This window comes from Eleutherodactylus coqui, chromosome 2 (assembly GCF_035609145.1).
Source record: "Eleutherodactylus coqui strain aEleCoq1 chromosome 2, aEleCoq1.hap1, whole genome shotgun sequence".
In the NCBI taxonomy this organism is placed as follows: domain Eukaryota; kingdom Metazoa; phylum Chordata; class Amphibia; order Anura; family Eleutherodactylidae; genus Eleutherodactylus; species Eleutherodactylus coqui.
In genome coordinates this window covers 20,645,217-20,664,045 of record NC_089838.1, presented here as the reverse complement: position 1 = coordinate 20,664,045, position 18,829 = coordinate 20,645,217, and the positions used below count along the sequence as shown (strand labels likewise).

The 18,829-nt window shown below is 47.8% G+C and overlaps 1 protein-coding gene across 2 annotated transcripts in view; it reads right to left on the bottom strand.

The window, feature by feature from the left end:
• The window catches only part of GALNT10 (polypeptide N-acetylgalactosaminyltransferase 10), a 137,283-nt gene that overhangs the window by 9,933 nt on the left and 108,521 nt on the right, over positions 1–18,829 (bottom strand). For both annotated transcript variants that reach the window (XM_066590449.1, XM_066590450.1), the window contains 7 exons: positions 17,465–17,650; positions 16,921–17,104; positions 9,733–9,850; positions 7,684–7,791; positions 3,563–3,784; positions 344–460; positions 107–256 (listed from right to left, as the gene is read on the bottom strand). In XM_066590449.1, the coding sequence (XP_066446546.1) occupies positions 107–256; positions 344–460; positions 3,563–3,784; positions 7,684–7,791; positions 9,733–9,850; positions 16,921–17,104; positions 17,465–17,650 (1,085 nt within the window). The remainder of the gene's footprint in view (positions 1–106; positions 257–343; positions 461–3,562; positions 3,785–7,683; positions 7,792–9,732; positions 9,851–16,920; positions 17,105–17,464; positions 17,651–18,829) is intronic.

Genomic DNA, 18,829 nt, shown 5'->3' with positions numbered 1-18,829 from the left:
AGTAAGTGCATTTGTACCCCTGAAGCCCTATAATAAAGCACATGCTATGAATGGCCGAGACGGGATGAGCGCCCCACAACGGTTACCATGTGGTCCGGACGCTCACCTTTCTATACTTCCACAGCTGGTTCCCCTTCATCCCATGGCAGTCGAAGAGAGTGACGGGACTTGTGTGCGAGATGGCGTCAAAGCAAACCTTCTTTGTATGCAATGGGTCTCCAGGGCGAATGTCCTCCCTCCAGCCCAAGGTGAATACCTGCCAGACAGACCATGTCAGTGTCCTTATCTATCACATGGCAGGCCATTCAGACTGTGCAGAAAGGTCAGCCAACAAGGCGTCTACCTGCTGATTACTCCAGGCGTCGGCCTTCCGTCCCTTGGTGCAGGAGTCCAGGCGCATCTCCGAGCCCATAGACCCGTGCTTGGTGTCCACACAAAGGCCGTTGTTCTTGTTCCGGATCTGCACAACAAACAGATTTCAATGATAACCTTCACTTTTACATGCGGCAGTGAAGAAGTAAAGTGTACATTGTTACAAAAACCCCTCCTTAAAGGGGTTGTCTCGCGGCAGCAAGTGGGGTTATACACTTCTGTATGGCCATATTAATGCACTTTGTAATGTACATCGTGCATTAAATATTGGCCATGCAGAAGTTATTCACTTACCCCCTCTGTTGCTGGCGTCCCCGTCTCCATGGAGCCGTCTAATTTCGGTGTCTTCTTGCTTCTTTAGACGCACTTGCGCAGTCCGGTCTTCTGCTGTGTGCTCGTGCCGGAGAGCTGGTCTGCGCGTCGTCATCGTAGCTCCGCCCCGTCACGTGGTGCCGATCAGCCAATTAGGTGGCTGTAATCGGCAGTGGAACGCAAGACATCCATGGTGCACCATGGGAGAAGACCCGCGGTGCACCATGGGAGAAAACCGCGGTGCATCCCTGGGAAAGGACCGGCGGCCATCTTTAAAGAAGAACTTTTATAAGTTCATGAAACGCTGGAATGGTGAGTATAAACCATCTTTAAAAACGCTTTAAACGTGTAAATTGTAATGTTTGCTTTAGAAGGGGGACTGGGCAAAAAAAATATATTTTTCACTTTTGCCTCGGGACAACCCCTTTAAGGCCCCTTTACCCGGGATGACCTGTCGGATGCAGATGCCGGACAGGTGAAAGTGCTATTTTTGTGTGGTTCTTGTCTATTTTTTTTTTTTACTTCTCTTCTCCCCCACAATTTTTGTCCCCCCGTAGGGGATTTCTCCCAGAGAAGCCATGATGATGCATTGCAGTACCTCTGTACTGCAATGCATTAATGTTTACAATAGCAATCACAGGCCATGGCAGACCCGGACGACATGGCAACCCATTTGCCCTCCACGATTATATAGTGGAGGGGCCATGATATCACAGGTGGGTGTGCGCGCTCCCTCTGTGAACTCTTTATATGCCACCATCTACAATGATCGTAGCATGTAAAGGGTTAACAGCATGGATGTGTGTTCTCACAAATCCCGCTATTGCAGTGGGACGCCGGCGGCTAGTCACAGATGTCTTCCGCTGTGGGATGGCGCGGACTGACGTAGGAGCCTGCGCCATCCACCGGATGCAGGTTTATATACTGTTGAGTTAAGTACCATGCGCCCAGAACGCAAAGTTATGTCCTATGGCGTTAACCCGTTTAAGACCAGGCACAGTAGATATAAGGCGCCTGGTCCCGGGCTTAAAGCCCAGTAAAATGACGGCAAGGATTTAAAGGGGTTGTCCCGCGGCAGCAAGTGGGTCTATACACTTCTGTATGGCCATAATAATGCACTTTGTAATATACATTGTGCATTAATTATGAGCCATACAGAAGTTATAAAAAGTTTTTTACTTACCTGCTCCGTTGCTGGCGTCCTCGTCTCCATGGTTGCCGACTAATTTTCGCCCTCCGATGGCCAAATTAGCCGCGCTTGCGCAGTCCGGGTCTTCTGCAGTCTTCTATGGAGCCGCTCGTGCCAGAGAGCGGCTCCGTGTAGCTCCGCCCCGTCACGTGCCGATTCCAGCCAATCAGGAGGCTGGAATCGGCAATGGACCGCACAGAAGAGCTGCGGTCCACGGAGACAGAGGATCCCAGCGGCCATCTTCAGCGGTAAGTATTGAAGTCACCGGAGCGCGGGGATTAAGGTAAGCGCTCCGGTAAACTTTCTTTACTTCCCTGCATCGGGGTTGTCTCGCGCCGAACGGGGGGGGGGGGTTGAAAAAAAAAAAACCCGTTTCGGCGCGGGACAACCCCTTTAAGCCTTCTGCTCTGCAATCAGAGACAGGATGGGTTATCAGGTGTTAGTGACAGCTGATAACCCGGAGGAGAAGGCAGGAGGGGTTTTTAACCCTGTCTTCATTTCCGAGTACACAGCGCTCAATGAGCGCTGTTTACTGAAAAGTGGGAGTGTAACTTTCACTGCGGAAGCCAGGGGTCACGACTGCCGGGATTCCCTCCTACAGCAGAGCTGCAGGGTCGTACTAGACGCAGATCAGCTCTGCCAGTGACTAATATGTTTTCCCCTATAACTGGGGCTCCTATGGATGCCCCAGCTACAGTGGGAAAGTGTCAAGAAAAAAAACACAAAAACTAAACAAAAACATGTAAATTGTCCCCCAGTGGTCTTATATGACGCCCCGGGGAACATATATAGTAAAAAACATAATTACATACATCAGTAAGACAAAAGTACAGAATAAGACAACAATATACACATAAGAAAATAACCCAAAACCGACGCTATAAGCGCCCTGTAATCCAAAACCCATACATACTATATATCAAAATGTCCGAAACAAAAAGAAAAACCCATTCCCATACTTTATTTTAGCGTAAATATACTAATTTAAAAAAACAAACAAGAAAACTAGGAATGTAAAAAAAAACAAAAAACTTCTTAAACCGAAGATGGCCGATTGAGCAGGAGCGAGGTGAAGAGATGAACATATAGAGAGGGTCTGCTGACAGAAAAGAGGCACTGTGCGCACTCAGATGTGACTGCCATTACACAGGAGACCGCACATCTGCGTGTTCTATTCTTCTGCGAGACACGCATGAAAACGGAGTATGCAACAACCTTTACGAAAAACCGCCCGTGTGAATACAGCCATTACAAAATGCACACTAATAGCAGCCTGAGGGATCTCCAAGTACAGAGATAACGTTACAGGCAGCAGTACAGACTATCCTCAGGATAGGGGATCAAGAGCTGATCGGTGGATGTCCGCTGCTGAGGATCCCCGACGATCTGCTGTTCGCCGGGTCACTGTCCGTGCAGACAGCGCTGGAAGAAGATCGTGTTGTCCACATGGTAGCGGCCGGGGTGGTACTATAGGCACAACACACATTAAATTCTATAGAAGCTATGCCTGCACTACCAACCCGGGCTGCTGCAATATGAACAGAGCTGTCTGCTCCCAGCACTGACGGTGGCCCAGCAAACAGCGGGTATCCCAGGTGGGGGTTCCCCACTGATCAATTACTGATGACCTATTTACTATTGGGTCGCCAATAGTAAAAGTGCCGAAGAGCCCCTTTAACAATCCATTACCTCTCCCCAGGCAGCTGCAGGAGGTTCCACAGGAGGGTAGAATTTGGGCAAGTCCCATGCCACTTTACTCATGAACCACTTGAAATTCTGACAGTTCAGCTTGGCGCGAAGTTCCTTCTGAGAAGCCACATCGCCTGGTGATAAATGGCGGTAATCCGGACGCCTCTGGTAGATGTACTCCGCGTATTCATCCATCCAAACTTCAGCAACTCTCTTTAAATTCTGCAAGATGGCGTAAAACAGACCGAAGTTACAGCAGATAACCATTTACTCCAGCCGATGGCGGTTCAGGCCATGCGGCGATAATACAATCGGGTTCCAATGGCAATCAGCCGCGTGCGTAACGGCACCAAAGGGTAAGAGATCGCTTCTCTTAATTAGACAAATGTAGCAGTTTTATCGTTCGTACTTGTATCCTGAAGACATCGGGTGGCTTTACATGCAAAATCATTGTCTGACTAGTTACTGAGGTGTACGAGCGGCTGTTCGCTTTCACATAGCGCAATTGCTGTTCACTCGCTCGATTTCGCAATCGCTGAACGAATTTTTGGGACCATTTAAACAAGACGAAATATCATTTGACCGCTAGTGTGAACTTCTTGGGGGGGGGTCATGCATTTGAGATTTTGACCCTTTCTTTTAAATGGGAGGGTAAAATGTTTAAGCACATCAGCGTTAACCCTTTCCAGTCCACTGTCTGACGTCTGAAGACATTCTGATTGAAGGCTGTACAGCTCTGATGTCGGAAGACGTCCGGCAGGGTATTCTTACTGTAGATTACTGGCCGCTCTGTTGTCGGGGGCCTCTCCAGCATGTCCAATACCACAGTACTGGCTCTAGCCAGCAGATGGTGCCATTGTATAATTGCAGAAAGAGAAAAACCCCCTAGGAAACCCTGAATCCAAAATTGGATTGCAAAGGGTCAAAGGGGTTTTCCAATTTAAAATCATCGGCAACAAGTAGGGGGACTAAATGTGTGGAAAAGTAAAAAAAAACATAGGTACCTCCCACTGCGTGCTGCCCTCCCACCGCCACTCCACTCCTCGATTTGCATCGGCGGCAGCAGTCCTGATGGTTGATGACACATGGGACCGCTGTAGGCCGGATAGGGATGTCATCAGTGACGTCCTGTAAACCTGCCTCAGGGCATCTACTAAACCCATGTGACAGGTTTTCAGGATGTCACAAGGCTGTCAGAGTGGCGCCACCGTGAGTATATGATGACTTTTATATAGCTTTCAGGCCAAAACTATATAAATAAAATACCTTGGAAAAAAAAACCTTAAAGTGGGAGGGCAATATTATAAAAAAGAAAAAACAAACAAAACGAAAAAAAAAACTAACAAAACCGTGAGCCAATCAGCATTCAGCGTATACACCAGATGAGAATTAATCAACCAGCGACTATTTTTTGGGTGAATGGAAATGAAGCAACTAGCGACTTTCCGCTGGTCACCCAGTTGGTGGCCGTGGTCACATGCAACGATTGTTGCATAGGGTTCTTCTAGATGGAAGGTTTATCGTTCAAGTGAAGGATAATTGTTCAGTCTGAACACGCGCCAATGACGAATGATCATCGTTCATTTCTCGCTCATCGTCCATTTTACGTAGGCATAAAAGTCATCGCTGGCTCGTTCGCTTATCATTTGAACTCGTTCAGTCCCTCAGTCACTTATACAGCAAATGTGAAAAACTCAACGATTCTCGTTTGAATGAGCCAACGATGTATCAGCCTGTATAAACCGGCAGAGCGAGAGCGAACAGGCCAGCGGCGACGACACTCGCGCGTTCGAATGATAAATCGGCTCATCTAAAAGTACCCTTACATTCACCCCATCGAGCCATTATCCAGATGATAGTCATATAAAGGCACCCTTTGTGTTCAGATCTCTGTAAATACACTTTAAAGTAAATTCACATGCTGACCACTAGATGGCGCTGACATACAAATGTAAATTACCATTCATATAGCGCATGGGGATGAGAAGTGCAGAGAAGTCTGGAAATGTCACACCGGGCCCTTTGGATGTAAAGATCCAAAACCTTTAAATAGATGACAATTGCAATAGTGGTCCCATCTGATTAAAACCCATCCGCATTCTACAAAGGAGCTGGCTTCATGTAAGCAAGCTCTGAAAGAGATTGACGTCTGGGGCCCACTGTTCTTGGATGTGAATCCCCCATGGTCGCTTCTCCCTGTCAGCGGTGAGAGCGGAGGGGCTTGTCATAAGGGCTGTCAGCGGTCAGGTCTGCTCACGTACAGAACGCGTGTGCTACGAGCAGTGAGGGGGTTCTCCCTGTCCGGGGACAGCCGCTGTGGGGAGTCCGATGTCCCTGAAGCTGCGCTCCACATAACTGGCTCCTGATATTAACCCTTTGTAATCCAATTTTGGATTCAGGGTTTCCTAGGAGGCTTTTTCTTTCTGCCATTATACAATGGTGCCATCTGCTGGCTAGAGCCAGTACTTTGGTATGTGACATGCTAGAGAGGCCCCTGACAACAGAGCGGCCAGTAATCTACAGTAAGAATACCTTGCCGGACGTCTTCCGACATCGGAGCTGTACAACCTTCAATCAGAATGTCTTTAGACGTCAGACAGTGGATTGAAAAGGGTTAAAGGGCTATAGTCCGCTCAGACATTTATGGCATATCCACGGGGTCTGACAGATGCGGGTCCCCGCCTTCATCTGGAATGAGGAGCCAGTCACCCCCCAAGGCATGTAGCACGAATATGTATCCATGTAACTAGGCAGATTGGCAGATTTGGGATTCTGGATGTGGACAACCCCGGCAGGAACTGTAATAACAGCCATATTAGAAGTCTAAGGGCCCCTGCACACTGGTGAAAGCGATATTGGGCTGTGATTCGCAATGCATGGGGAACAGGCATCACTGCGGGGGTTCCCTTCAACCCAATGCTTTCAATTGAGCCGGCCCCATTGAAAGCAATGGGAGAAGAGTGCGATCCCCTGCTGCAGCTGTGACAGCAGAGGAAGGGGATTCCTTCATCCAGGCGTTTCACCTTGTTTGCAATGCGGCCGGTGGCAGCAGCGCCGCCCCTATTGAAAGTGATGGGAGAACATCGCAATCTCCTGTCTCTGCTGAGACAGCAACGTCAGGGGATTCCTTCATCACTGAACACTGTGACAGCAGCGGCAGGGTGTTCAGTGAAGAGGAAATTCCCTGCCGCTTCTGTCACTGCAGAGACAGGAGATCGCAATGTTCTCCCATCGCTTTCACTGGGGCCGGCGCTGCTACCACCTGCCCTATTGAAAACAATGGGCGATATTGCAGAAAGAAAGGAGACGCTGCGATTTTTTTTCACGCAGCATCGCAGGAGTAAAAATATCGCAAATGAGAATGAAACCATTTAAAATTCATTAGTTTCATATTCATGCGTTTTCACTCCCTCTCGAAATGCAAGAAAATTGCCCAAATTTCTCGCCAGTGTGAAGGAGCCCTTAGGGTGAGGTTCCTATTAAAAGGGGTTTCCAGCTACATTTCTTACTGATGACCTCCAGCTGGGTTACGCTTTACATGACTTCATTACTTTACAATGGGTTTTCTTGTGTTAAGATTAGAGAAGAGCAGCTTTTTAATGTGAAGATAACTTTCTGGCTGTGCGAACACAATCAAGGAGAAACTTGTCCCCTCTGTATCCTCAGGTTCGATCATCAGTAGTTGATCAGCGGGGGTCCAGCACTTGGGATCCATGAGCAGCCAATTCCTAGGCCTGCTGTCAGTGCAGGAAGCAAATAGCACTGTCAACATTGCAGTGGCCCGGTTTGGTACTACTAGCACAGCACTGAATTAAATGGGAGCTGTGCCTGCAGTACTAAACCAGGCCACTGCAATACAGACAGCGCATATCTGCTTCGAGCGCTGTACACCCTGACTGCAGGCCAAAAAAATCAGCTGATTGGTGGTGATTCTAAGCAGAAGACCCCTGTGATCAACTATTGATGATCTATCGTGGCGGAAAACCCCTTTAAGAAAATGGCTTAAAGGGGTTTTCCATGAATACACATCGATGTCTTGTCCTCAATGTATGATTGGTGGGATCTGACCGATAATCAGCAGATCACAGAAGTGTGAAGATAGGAGAGTAGGATAGGGTTACCCTTGCTAAGCTGACACCAGCGGGAACCTTGTATGGCACGTATTTTCGGTATATATGTCCGACTCGTGAGCACGGTGCATCCTCCATGCGGCCACCACACATCCAAACCTATGAGGAACACAACATGTTACTGACTGCACACTCGGATTTACACCACCACCACTACTCCTCCTATTCTGCTTCCAGTGTGACTCCAAATTGTACTGCAGTTCAGGGCTGAAAACCATTGTCCAATTAAAGGAATTTCACGTTTCCATGCATTTTAATTTAATTAGATTCTGTCATCAGGTTCAAGAAGTTTGACTTGAAGCCGAGCTCCGAATCACAGAACCGGGCCGCAGCGGCTTCTCCCCGCCTGCATCATGCAGACTGCTCTCTTCCCCTCTTGTGTATAGAGAGAGAGCGGTCGCTCTGCAGGTGGGAAAAACCGGTGCGACCCGATTCTGCGATTCAAAGCTCGGCTTCGAGTCAAACGTAAACCTCCAGGAAGCGCTGCCTCTGATTGGCTGATCAGGCGATCAGAGCCAGCGCTCGATGAACCAATCACAGTCATTCATTGAATGGCTTATATTTTTTTCACCATGCGCAACTTTGTAGCGACACAAAATCGTGATATCGCCGCGAGAAAACAGCGATATCGCACAGAACAGCCCTGCGATTTTCTCGTAGCGGTATCACTGCTGCCCGTGTGAAAGAGGCCTTTAATTTATTTCCTTCTGTGTCCTCCAATTCCATGTACATAGCAGACGGGCCTTTGCATTGTGTTTCATGATGGACGGCTTGTGTGCAGCAGCATAGCCCTTATAGCCAACAGTCCCCATCACAAACTATGGCCGACACCTCCAAGGGTCTCCACCATGGTTTAGGGTACATGACATACTAATAAAGACAAGATCCATTCTACTCAGGGGCGTAACTATAGGGGATGCAGGGGATGCGGTTGCACCCAGGCCCAGGAGCCTTGGGGGGCCCATAAGGCCTCTCTTCTCCATATAGGGAGACCAGAACTATGAATAAAGCATTCTAGTTGGGGGCCCCGTTCCAGATTTTGCATTGGGGCCCAGAAGCTTCAAGTTACGCCTCTGAATAGGGTTGCCCAAATACTTTTGGTAGGATAATGTATGAGAAACTACATATAATAGTAGATGCCTAATATATGAATGAAAACCAACTGCTACGGCCCTAGCAAAGTTTATCTTGACACATGTTACTGTAGTCCAGAACTTCTTTCCCCCCTTCAATCTCCGCTGTTGGTGTTAAGAGAACTTCTTGTAGCAAAGTTGAACCCAATGCTGATAACGTGCTAATTTATTCCATATTCCAATATGTCTAATTAGTAGTACGGTAGTAGTATACCTTATATCCCATATGTGTGCATGAGCCCCAATAACGTATATGCTATTCAGGCTATGGGGAGTGTGTTGAGCACAGTCTTGCCGTAAATTAGAAGTGGTCACTGAGCATCCATTACTATTACTGGATGGGACGACTCATTTGGTTAGTCCATTCTCTCCGGGCAGTGGTTTGCCAGTCTTCGCTTGCTGCAGAGGCCGTTGCAGGCAGCGGCTGCCATTCATCTCCTCTTTCCCATCCCCAACCAGATATTCTCCGTACCGCTCTGTGCGATGCAATGAGCTCAGCATGAAAATAAATAGGCTTAGTTAGCCCCCATAGCCTCGCTATCCTTCATTTCCCAGATTCCATCCGCCCCCTCCCAGCGCACAGCCCTTTGTGCTGGTGATTTCAGCTCCGTTATTAATCTATCAGCTCCAGATGACTGCACCACTTTATCTTAATTTCAGGACAATAAACCGAGCTGTTTCTCTGGGACTCGTCCCTACCCCGTCAAAGGAGCTCGCGGCGGGTGACTAATTACGAGGGGTGCGGGCTGCAACTTTATCTGCTAAATGGGAATGTGGCAGGCGCAGGGTTTTGCTGCTTTTTTTTTTACAGGTGTCAGAGTCATTGAGGAGCGGGTCTGCTACACGCATTACACCAGACGCTGCATGCCCTGGCATAGGGACGGGCAACCGCACTGCCCACACTGACCTTGAAAGAGATTTCATACTGCTCTCCTCCCCAAATCTCCAACCCGGGGTCGTACCCTCCGAGCTCCCAGAACCATTTTTTGTCCACGGCGAATAATCCGCCAGCCATGACGGGAGACCTGCAATGAGAAGAGAAGGTGATGGAGATGCTGCACACCGACAATCCGTTTCCTTGGTCAGATCACCTACTTTGCCCGTCCTGCTGACAGAGGCAACACTTCATTTGTATGGCGGCCGCAGTCTGAAGGATTCTTGGATTGCGCCCCGTATTCTTAACGATTAATCCCGCTGCTCGGGGGCAGCTTAGAGCAGATGTGCGCGGCTACGGTTTACTGAGCCAGAAGGCCACAGAACGGGGAAGGGGGGATTTTTTTTTTTTTTTACACTTAAGATGGCAAGACTGATCAACATGCGGCTGAGTAGGGAGGTAACAAGAAGCGATGCATTATGGTCTATGGGGATCGCGAATACTAAAAACAGCAAAAAGGGTAAAGTTTGTCGTGATATGAGACGGGCGCACAAAAAGTTTCGTATGTGGACATATAAGGCGATAGGTGTGCACGTTGTGAACGGGGATGGAAAGCTCGGGGTGGTTTGTTAACGTAGGGTTAATAAGACAAAAAATAGTTGGGTGAATCAAGACCGTTTTGATGGGGCCAAAAGAATGTGGTAACAGAACATTTTAGGGGGTAGAAAGTTGTACTGAAACTCCTGAGATGGTGAGGGAGCTCTAACTGCTGCGGAGGGGAGGAGTTCTTGCTTTATTTACCAGGCAGGGGCCAAGTCTTGCTTTTGCCTACTGGGAACTGTTATGACTAGTAAAAGAGAATACAGGTTTGGGAAACCTGCTTAAAAAAGGAAGTTTGCAGTTTTATTGTGGGGGAGGGGCCAAGCCTTGCCTTTGCCCACTGGGGAGAGGCCAAGCCTTGCCTTTGCCCACTGGGGAAGGGCCAAGCCTTGCCTTTGCCCACTGGGGAAGGGCCAAGCCTTGCCTTTGCCCACTGGGGAAGGGCCAAGCCTTGCCTTTGCCCACTGGGGAGGGGCCAAGCCTTGCCTTTGCCCACTGGGGAGGGGCCAAGCCTTGCTTTTGCCCACTGGGGAGGGGCCAAGCCTTGCTTTTGCCCACTGGGGAGGGGCCAAGCCTTGCTTTTGCCCACTGGCGAGGGGCCAAGCCTTGCTTTTGCCCACTGGCGAGGGGCCAAGCCTTGCTTTTGCCCACTGGCGAGGGGCCAAGCCTTGCTTTTGCCCACTGGCGAGGGGCCAAGCCTTGCTTTTGCCCACTGGCGAGGGGCCAAGCCTTGCTTTTGCCCACTGGGGAGGGGCCAAGTCTTGCTTTTGCCCACTGGGGGGGGGGGGAAGAGTCTTGCTTTTGCTCACTGAGGGGGGGGGCAAGTCTTGCTTTTGCTCACTGGGGAGGGGCCAAGTCTTGCTTTTGCTCACTGGGGCCTGTTATGACTACTGAAAGTGTATGATGTAACTACTTAAAGGGATATAGGTTTGGAAAACCTGCTTTAAAAAGGGTGTGTTGTGGTTTTATTGTGGTCACTGGTGAAAAGAATGGACAATCGATGCGATTACTGGGGAGGGGTGCTGCGACTAATGGGGAGTTGGGGAGGAGAGTGAGGGCGAGGATACAGTTTGTTCTACTAGAGGGAACAGTGGTCCTGATACAACTAATAGCTCTATTCTGACTACTGGGGTGCAAATTCTCAAGGAAAATAGAAGGCCATTTTCAGAGTACGTTCATACATAGTGGAATTGGTGCGAGTTTCCGGCACCAAAATCTGGATTTTTCCTTGCTCAGTCAGGCAGCCCCCCTAATTCTCAGGATTGTTGAGGCCCAATCTCTTGGACCCCTACCAGTCTCCTGGTATCCTATGAGGTATATGTTCACAAGCAACGAATTTTGCAATGAATCTGCTTGATCCGCTGTGGATTGCGCCGCTTTTGATGCGGAATTTGATGCAAATTGCAGTTCAGATTTTCTGCCATATGATTTCTATCACAAATCCTTAAAAGGCTTCTGTGTAACATTTCCGTTTTCTTCATATAGAATACCTATTTGTAGAGTGCGGCAGTCATCTCAGCACTCAAGAAGCCTTAGTATGACTCATAAGATGTACGTTTCCATCCCAGATTGCACAAGGCTATATACAGACATACACAGAACTCCTTATTGGCTACCAAATAGTCAATGTTTGAAGCAAGGAAACCCACTCAATGAAAATGCGCAGAACAGAATGTCAATAAGTGTCGGTGTCACTCTATTCCTTTACTCAATCAAGGTGTATCAGTAAATAAAGACCATGCTAATCAGGTAATTAGTCATAATGCAACCACCTAGGACTCATCAGCGCAGGGTAAGCCAGCCGAAGATCTCCCCTATGGCTGCCCAGACCGACTAGAACTGCAGCTGACTGATGCTTCAGCTAATGTGTCCGAACGCACAACTCGCTGCGCCTTAGATATAGCAGCAGACGACCAGGTCCGGCGCCATTGGTGTCTGAGAAACAGAAAGGCGAGACGCCAGTGGACAGAAGAGCGCAAATGTTGCATCACTGAGCAATGTCGCCAATCAGATTTCTGTTGCGCCGTGCTGATGGGAGGGGCAGAATTTGGCGCAAGCATCAACGACCCTCCGTGTCAGGCCCCTGGAGTAATGGTGTTGGGAATGGTGAATGGACATAACAATTGGGGGGCCTAAGGAGGTCCAACTCGTTACGAGAAGAGTGTCCTTAATAAAATGGCGATTCGGTGTACGTTGGGTTCAGACCGCGCTTCGGTCTACGCCGTTCTTGTTTTGTTTGAATAGGCGAATGCAGTATTCAGAAGGAAACCATTCGCATTAATGAGGCCGGCGTGCAAACTTCAGTTTCCGTTTGACTTGGTATCCATTCGCTTCCATCGTTTTTCGGAGGATGCAACGGCGTACGATGGATCTGCAGCGTGAACAGAGCTCGGGCTTTAAATATGAAGCTGCCTTCAATATCATTTTTTTTCCCAGCCCTTTTCTATTAATTCCTAATAAATCCCCTCCGCGCTCCCCTGCGCTCGTGCTCTTTAATATCCGAATTCCGATGCTGTCTCTTGGTAACAAGACCCAACCAGTACTTTTGAGTCTGATGGAAGCACACATTTCTGCGTACATTTATGACAACCCAACAATACGGCTGGAAGGTGGGGGGGTAGAAAAGAACTCCTTCTTCACTTTCGACACAAAGGCTTACAGGGAAGTATGAACTTATAAAGGGGGACAGGAAGGGTTAAACGTCATTCATTCTTGCAGGTAATGAAATCTCGAGTCATAAATGATTATCGCAGTAACGACCTTGGAAACGTATTTTAGAGGCAATCAAAAGCATTCAGTATAAAGAAAACAAAAACGAAGTCTGGAAAACTGCAAAAGTGGGGGGGGGGGGGGGGGAGTAATTGAACATTTTGGGGAAGAGAATTGTAGAACCACAATGATCCGGAGCGAATGTGAAGATGGAACAATGCCTCTACAGCGCCACCTATTACAAGGCAGCATTCCTGCCAATAGATGGCGCTGCAGAGGCATCATTCTATCTTCTCATCTGCATATTTCCCAGAGGAGCATGGACGGCCTTATAAGTCTCCTCACACCTTAGCCTGTGGTCCATGGGATGGCCTTTCACCAACAATGATCCTTCCATTAACCGCTTAAAGGGGTTGTGCGGAACGTTGGGCTTTTTTTTTTCTATTGATGACCTATCAACAAATGATCTGCGGGGGTCTGCCCGTTGGGATGTCCGCCAATCAGCTGATTGCCCAGCGCTGTCAGTGTGGTTAGCGTTGAAAGCAGATGGCACTAACAACATTGCAGCAGCCTGGTTTGTGCCAATGGGAGCTGTGCCTGTAATATCAACCTGGGCCACTAGAGTACGGACAGCACTGTCTGCTTCCTGCACAGGGAATCAGCTAATCAGCAGGAATCTCGAGTGGCAGACCTCCACGATCATTTTGATGCGGAATTTGATGCAAATTGTGGTGCAGATTTTCTGCCGCATGAGTTCTATCACAAATCCTTAAAGGGCTTCTGTGTAACATTTCCGTTTTCTTCATATAGAATACCTATTTGTAGAGTGCGGCAGTCATCTCAGCACTCAAGAAGCCTTAGTATGACTCATAAGATGTACGTTTCCATCCCAGATTGCACAAGGCTCTATACAGACATACACAGAACTCCTTATTGGCTACCAAACAGTCAATGTTTTGAGGATAGGTCATCAATAGAAAAATGCCCAAAGTCCTAGACAACCCCTTTAAGGATATGACAGACTTTCCCTAAAAGGGGTTGTGCCATGTTTGAAAGTTATCCCAAATCCATTGACCACTGTTGTTCTCACTTCCAGGTGTGCCAAAATACAATTTTCTAGTTTGGTGGTGTTCTCAACAGTCGGCCCTCACCGATCAGAAAGCAGCTAACCTTTAAACATGGCACAACCCCTTTAAGGACCGCGATTATATTCGGTTTTCCATCATTCCTTTTCTTCTGCCAGTGTAGCCGTATTAGGCCTTAGTCACACGGGCGTTTTTTCACGCGATTTGCGGATCGCATGACGGATGCGCATCCGCAAATCGCGTGACCGCTGCGCGCAAATAGCTCGAAAATCTGCTCCTAGCCGCGTTTCATTAGAAACGGGCCGGAGCTGTCCAGCACATTGCATTCAATGGACCCGGCAATACAGCCGGCTCCATTGAATGCAAGCGCAGCGGGCGAGTGTGGAATGAATTGTCGGGAAGGGGTTAAATATATAACCCCTTCCCTGCAATGCATCCTGAAATGTGAAAAAAAAAAAAAAATGTATACTCACCTTTCCGCTGCAGCCGGAGTTCTGCCGCGGCCGTCGGCAGTTCTCCTGAACTGCTTCTGTATAGTATTCAGCAGCCGGGGGTTTAAAATCCCCGCCTGCTGAATGATCTGCCTCTAATTGGTCACAGCCTGACCAATCAGAGGCAGCCATAACTCACACACCCATTCATGAATTCATGAATGGGTGAGTGTCTGCTGCCTCTCATTGGCTCAGCGGGACCAATCAGATTGGTCCCTGCGCTGAGCCAATGAGAGGCAGCAGACACTCATTGTGGGGAAGACCAATGGCCTGAGACAGGGAGACCTCTCCTGTCAAACTCCTTAGAATTGGGATAATAGATTGTGAACTGTGAAACTGGGACGGCATGGATCTGCCATTCTTTGGATTGCTGGGGATCAATTTTCACCCATCTACTGGATGGATGAAAACTTAAAAAAAAAAAGTTCCATTGTTGGAATACCCGTTTAGGGCATTAGAGCTTCCTGTGATTATCACTGAAATCCCCACGTTAGCCAAACATGTCCTAAAAGAGCCATTTCCACCTCTGAAACCATTCTGTATTGCTGCAATGTATCAGATTTTTCCAAAGTTTCAATTTAAGTTTTGTGTGTCCAGCACCTATGTGAACCTCCACGTTCCATTAAAACCGCCTGTATAAAGTATTCCTCTACTCGTATTGCAATTCATCAGTCCTCTACTTCTTGCTAGCCTATGCTAGTAAGAAGTAGTAACTGATGGAAGAAGGGAGTCTGACTGCAGGATAGAACAGTCTATGTATCGTTTGTAGTCTGTTACCATGGAAACATACAGGTCTGTACAGCAGCTGTACTCCCAAAACAAGAGAGTATTTTCATTTTGTCTAGTAACAGCAGATCAACCAACTCCCCCCCCCCCCCCCCCAACTTTAGGATGAGGTCTGTCCATTCTGAAGGAAAAGGACGAACAGACCTCATTCTGCTTTAAACGGCTGCGGCTCTGGTTCTGTAATTCTATCAACAAGTTATTGGGGTCACTTTAAAGCCAAGAGAAAAGCATGTCGGTAGCACCAACAGAACCGGAGCTACAACTGTTTGAAGTGGGGTCTAGAACACTGAATTAAGGGGTAAAGGGGCAGCGGAACAACAGGCAAGCTTGCAGCAAAGAAGATCTGTGATTCTCCTGCCTCTCCCCTATCCGAGGGGAGAAGTAACATGACGTTTGGTTCATGTAATCATCCCCCTTATCGATACATATTTGCTCCCTCGTTGTCATATTGTGGGGTCTTCTTTATCCCAGGAAAAGAGTTGAAAGACTAGGACTTGCTCATCTAATCAGTCTTCTAAGCGGTTGAACCGCACAGATCCTGCGGTCGTTGTTGATTGCAGCATTTAAAAGTTTTTACAGATCAATTGAAAAAAAAATAATTTCCCCTTACACACTGGTTTAAGCATTGAAGAAACGGAAAAAGTAAAACCTACACAAAATTGGTATCACCACATGCGTTACATCCCCACTTTAAAATATCCAGCATGGTAAATTCCTTATATATTCCGTATATACTCGAGTATTAGCCGACCTGAGTATAAGCCGAGTCAATAAGTTTCACCACAAAAAACTGGTAGAACTTATTGACTCGAGTATAAGCCTAGCTATACTAGGTAAAGAAGAAATGCAATACTCACCTCCCAGCCGGCATCTGTGTCCTCGGTGCGATGTTCTCCCCCGCGGTGCAGCAAGCTGCTTAAAGATTCTCCCCGCTGTCATCTCCCTACTCGGCTTTGAATTCCCCCGCCTTCAACTCTGTGTAAGTAAGCGCTGTAATTGGATCGAGCGCCAGCCAATCACAGCCGGCGCTCAATAAACCAATCACAGTCAATCAGTGATGTCATCCACTGAATGGCTTGGAATGATCGAGCGCCGGCTGTGATTGGCTGGCGATCGATCCAATCACAGCGCTTACTTACACAGCGCTGATGGCGGGGGAATTCAAAGCCGAGCAGGGAGATGACAGCGGGGAGAATTCTCAAGCAGCTTGCTGCTTTGCCGGGAAGACCATCACGCCGGAGACAGACGTCAACTGGGAGGTGAGTATTGCAGTTTTTTTTTTTCTTTTTCTTTTTTTGCCTTTTTTCAGCATAAAAAATGTGCTGAAAAACTAGGAATATAAACCTTAAGATAGCAGTAAAATCTACAAGTCATCCTGCAAGAAACAAGCCATCAAAAAGTTCTGTCAAGAAGAATAGAAATGCTCTGGTCCAAGAATGTGGTGACACATAAAAAGTTAATCTGTAAATCACAAAACAAAAACAAACAAAAAAAAACAGCGCAAAATTTTCCCAATTTTACCGTGACCGCTAAGAACCATTGAAACTCACTCGAAAGGCTCGCTGGGATCAGGGTTCTGTATCTCAGCAGGGATAGGGATGCGCTTGTAGAACATCTCCCAGTCGAAGGCTCCCCGCATGGCATCCCCAGCTTGTGTTTCGTATCCAAAGTGGTCGTGATCGATGACGTCGATCATCGGGCACACGATCGTCTTGCGGTTCTGGGCTATACGGTCTGCGGGAGAACAGAGTTTCATTTTAGACAGATCTAGAACTCTTTGAAGTGGCTGCAGATAAGCCGCCATGTAGCGTAATTACTGCAAACTGTGGAAACAAAGCGATGAGCTGTTTGTACATAATCTCCCCTGTACTAAGAGATTTAGGTCAGACGCTCCGCCAAAAACAAGAAAAGAAGTGACAAACGCCAGTCCTCCAGAGAACGGTTGCTATGAGGATGCACAGGAGGGAGGACACAAATAGGCCTTTGTAGTAGGGAAGAGTCAGGGATCCGTAGAAAGCTCTGTGTACCGTAAACGCACGGACTAATGATGTACCGGCTGCAAATGATAAGGGGGAGCGGGAGCGGCGGCGTTACCTAGCAGCGGAGGAAGCCAGTTCACATTGGCCTCGCAGTGCGAGTCGAGGAAAGTGATTACTGCTCCAATGGCCACAGAAGCCCCCAACATACGAGTGCGAATGAGGCCTTCGCGTTTCTTGGTACGGACTATTCGGACTTTGGGAAAATTCACCATATATTCTTCCAGACGTTTTTTCAGATGATCTGAAATAAAAAAAGACATTAAGATACTCCGATAAGAAGGGTGAATGCAAAAATCTACCGGGCCGACATCGCCGAGTTTAACCCATTAAAATGGGATTTCCAGGCAGCGCCTGCTGTCCAGTGACCGAATACACCGGGGTCAGAGCGAAAGCCACTGCTCCGACTCCTGTGTGGTGGCTGCGCTCGGAATTCGCAGGCTGGGGTTTCACTGAAATCAAATGGAGCTGCGCCTGCAATTACAAGTGGCAGCCACTACACAGGGGTCGGAGCAGCAGCTTCCACTCCAACCCAAGTGTATCCTGGCACTGACAGCGTGTGCCGCCTGGGAAACCCCTTTCAACATCTTTGGGGGGTTGCTTTTACGGTGTACATAACTCAGAATAAAAGGACGTGATAACTTTATTTAGTTTTGCTGTGCTACTTTTAAAAAACATTTCTGTTGTCATTTTCTGACCTCCATAACTTTTTTTTTAAATCTTTCTGTCCATAGGGTTGTGTGACGGTTTGTTTTTGGTGGGACAGGCCGTGATTTCAATCGGTACCATTTTGGATTACATACAACAACTTTTTGATTACATTTTTTCAGGGTGTCCAAAAAAGTGCAGTTCTGATGTTGTGTGTTATTTCTCCGACGATATTCACCATGCAGGATAAATAATGCGTTATTTTTCTAGATCAGACTATTATGGATGCAGCGATACCAATTATGTTGTGGGATTTTTTTGGTTTACACTTATATATCTTATATACTTACACTAATATCCATCCATCTCATAGCTCTCTATCCATCCATCCCATAGCTCTTCATCCATCCATCCATCCCATAGCTCTTCATCCATCCATCCATCTCATAGCTCTCCATCCATCCCATAGCTCTCTATCCATCCATCCCATAGCTCTCCATCCATCCATCCATCCCATAGCTCTCCATCCATCCATCCATCCCATAGCTCTCCATCCATCCATCCCATAGCTCTCAATCCATCCATCCCATAGCTCTCCATCCATCCATCCCATAGCTCTCCATCCATCCATCCCATAGCTCTCCATCCATCCATCCCATAGCTCTCCATCCATCCATCCCATAGCTCTCCATCCATCCATCCCATAGCTCTCCATCCATCCATCCCATAGCTCTCCATCCATCCATCCCATAGCTCTCCATCCATCCATCCCATA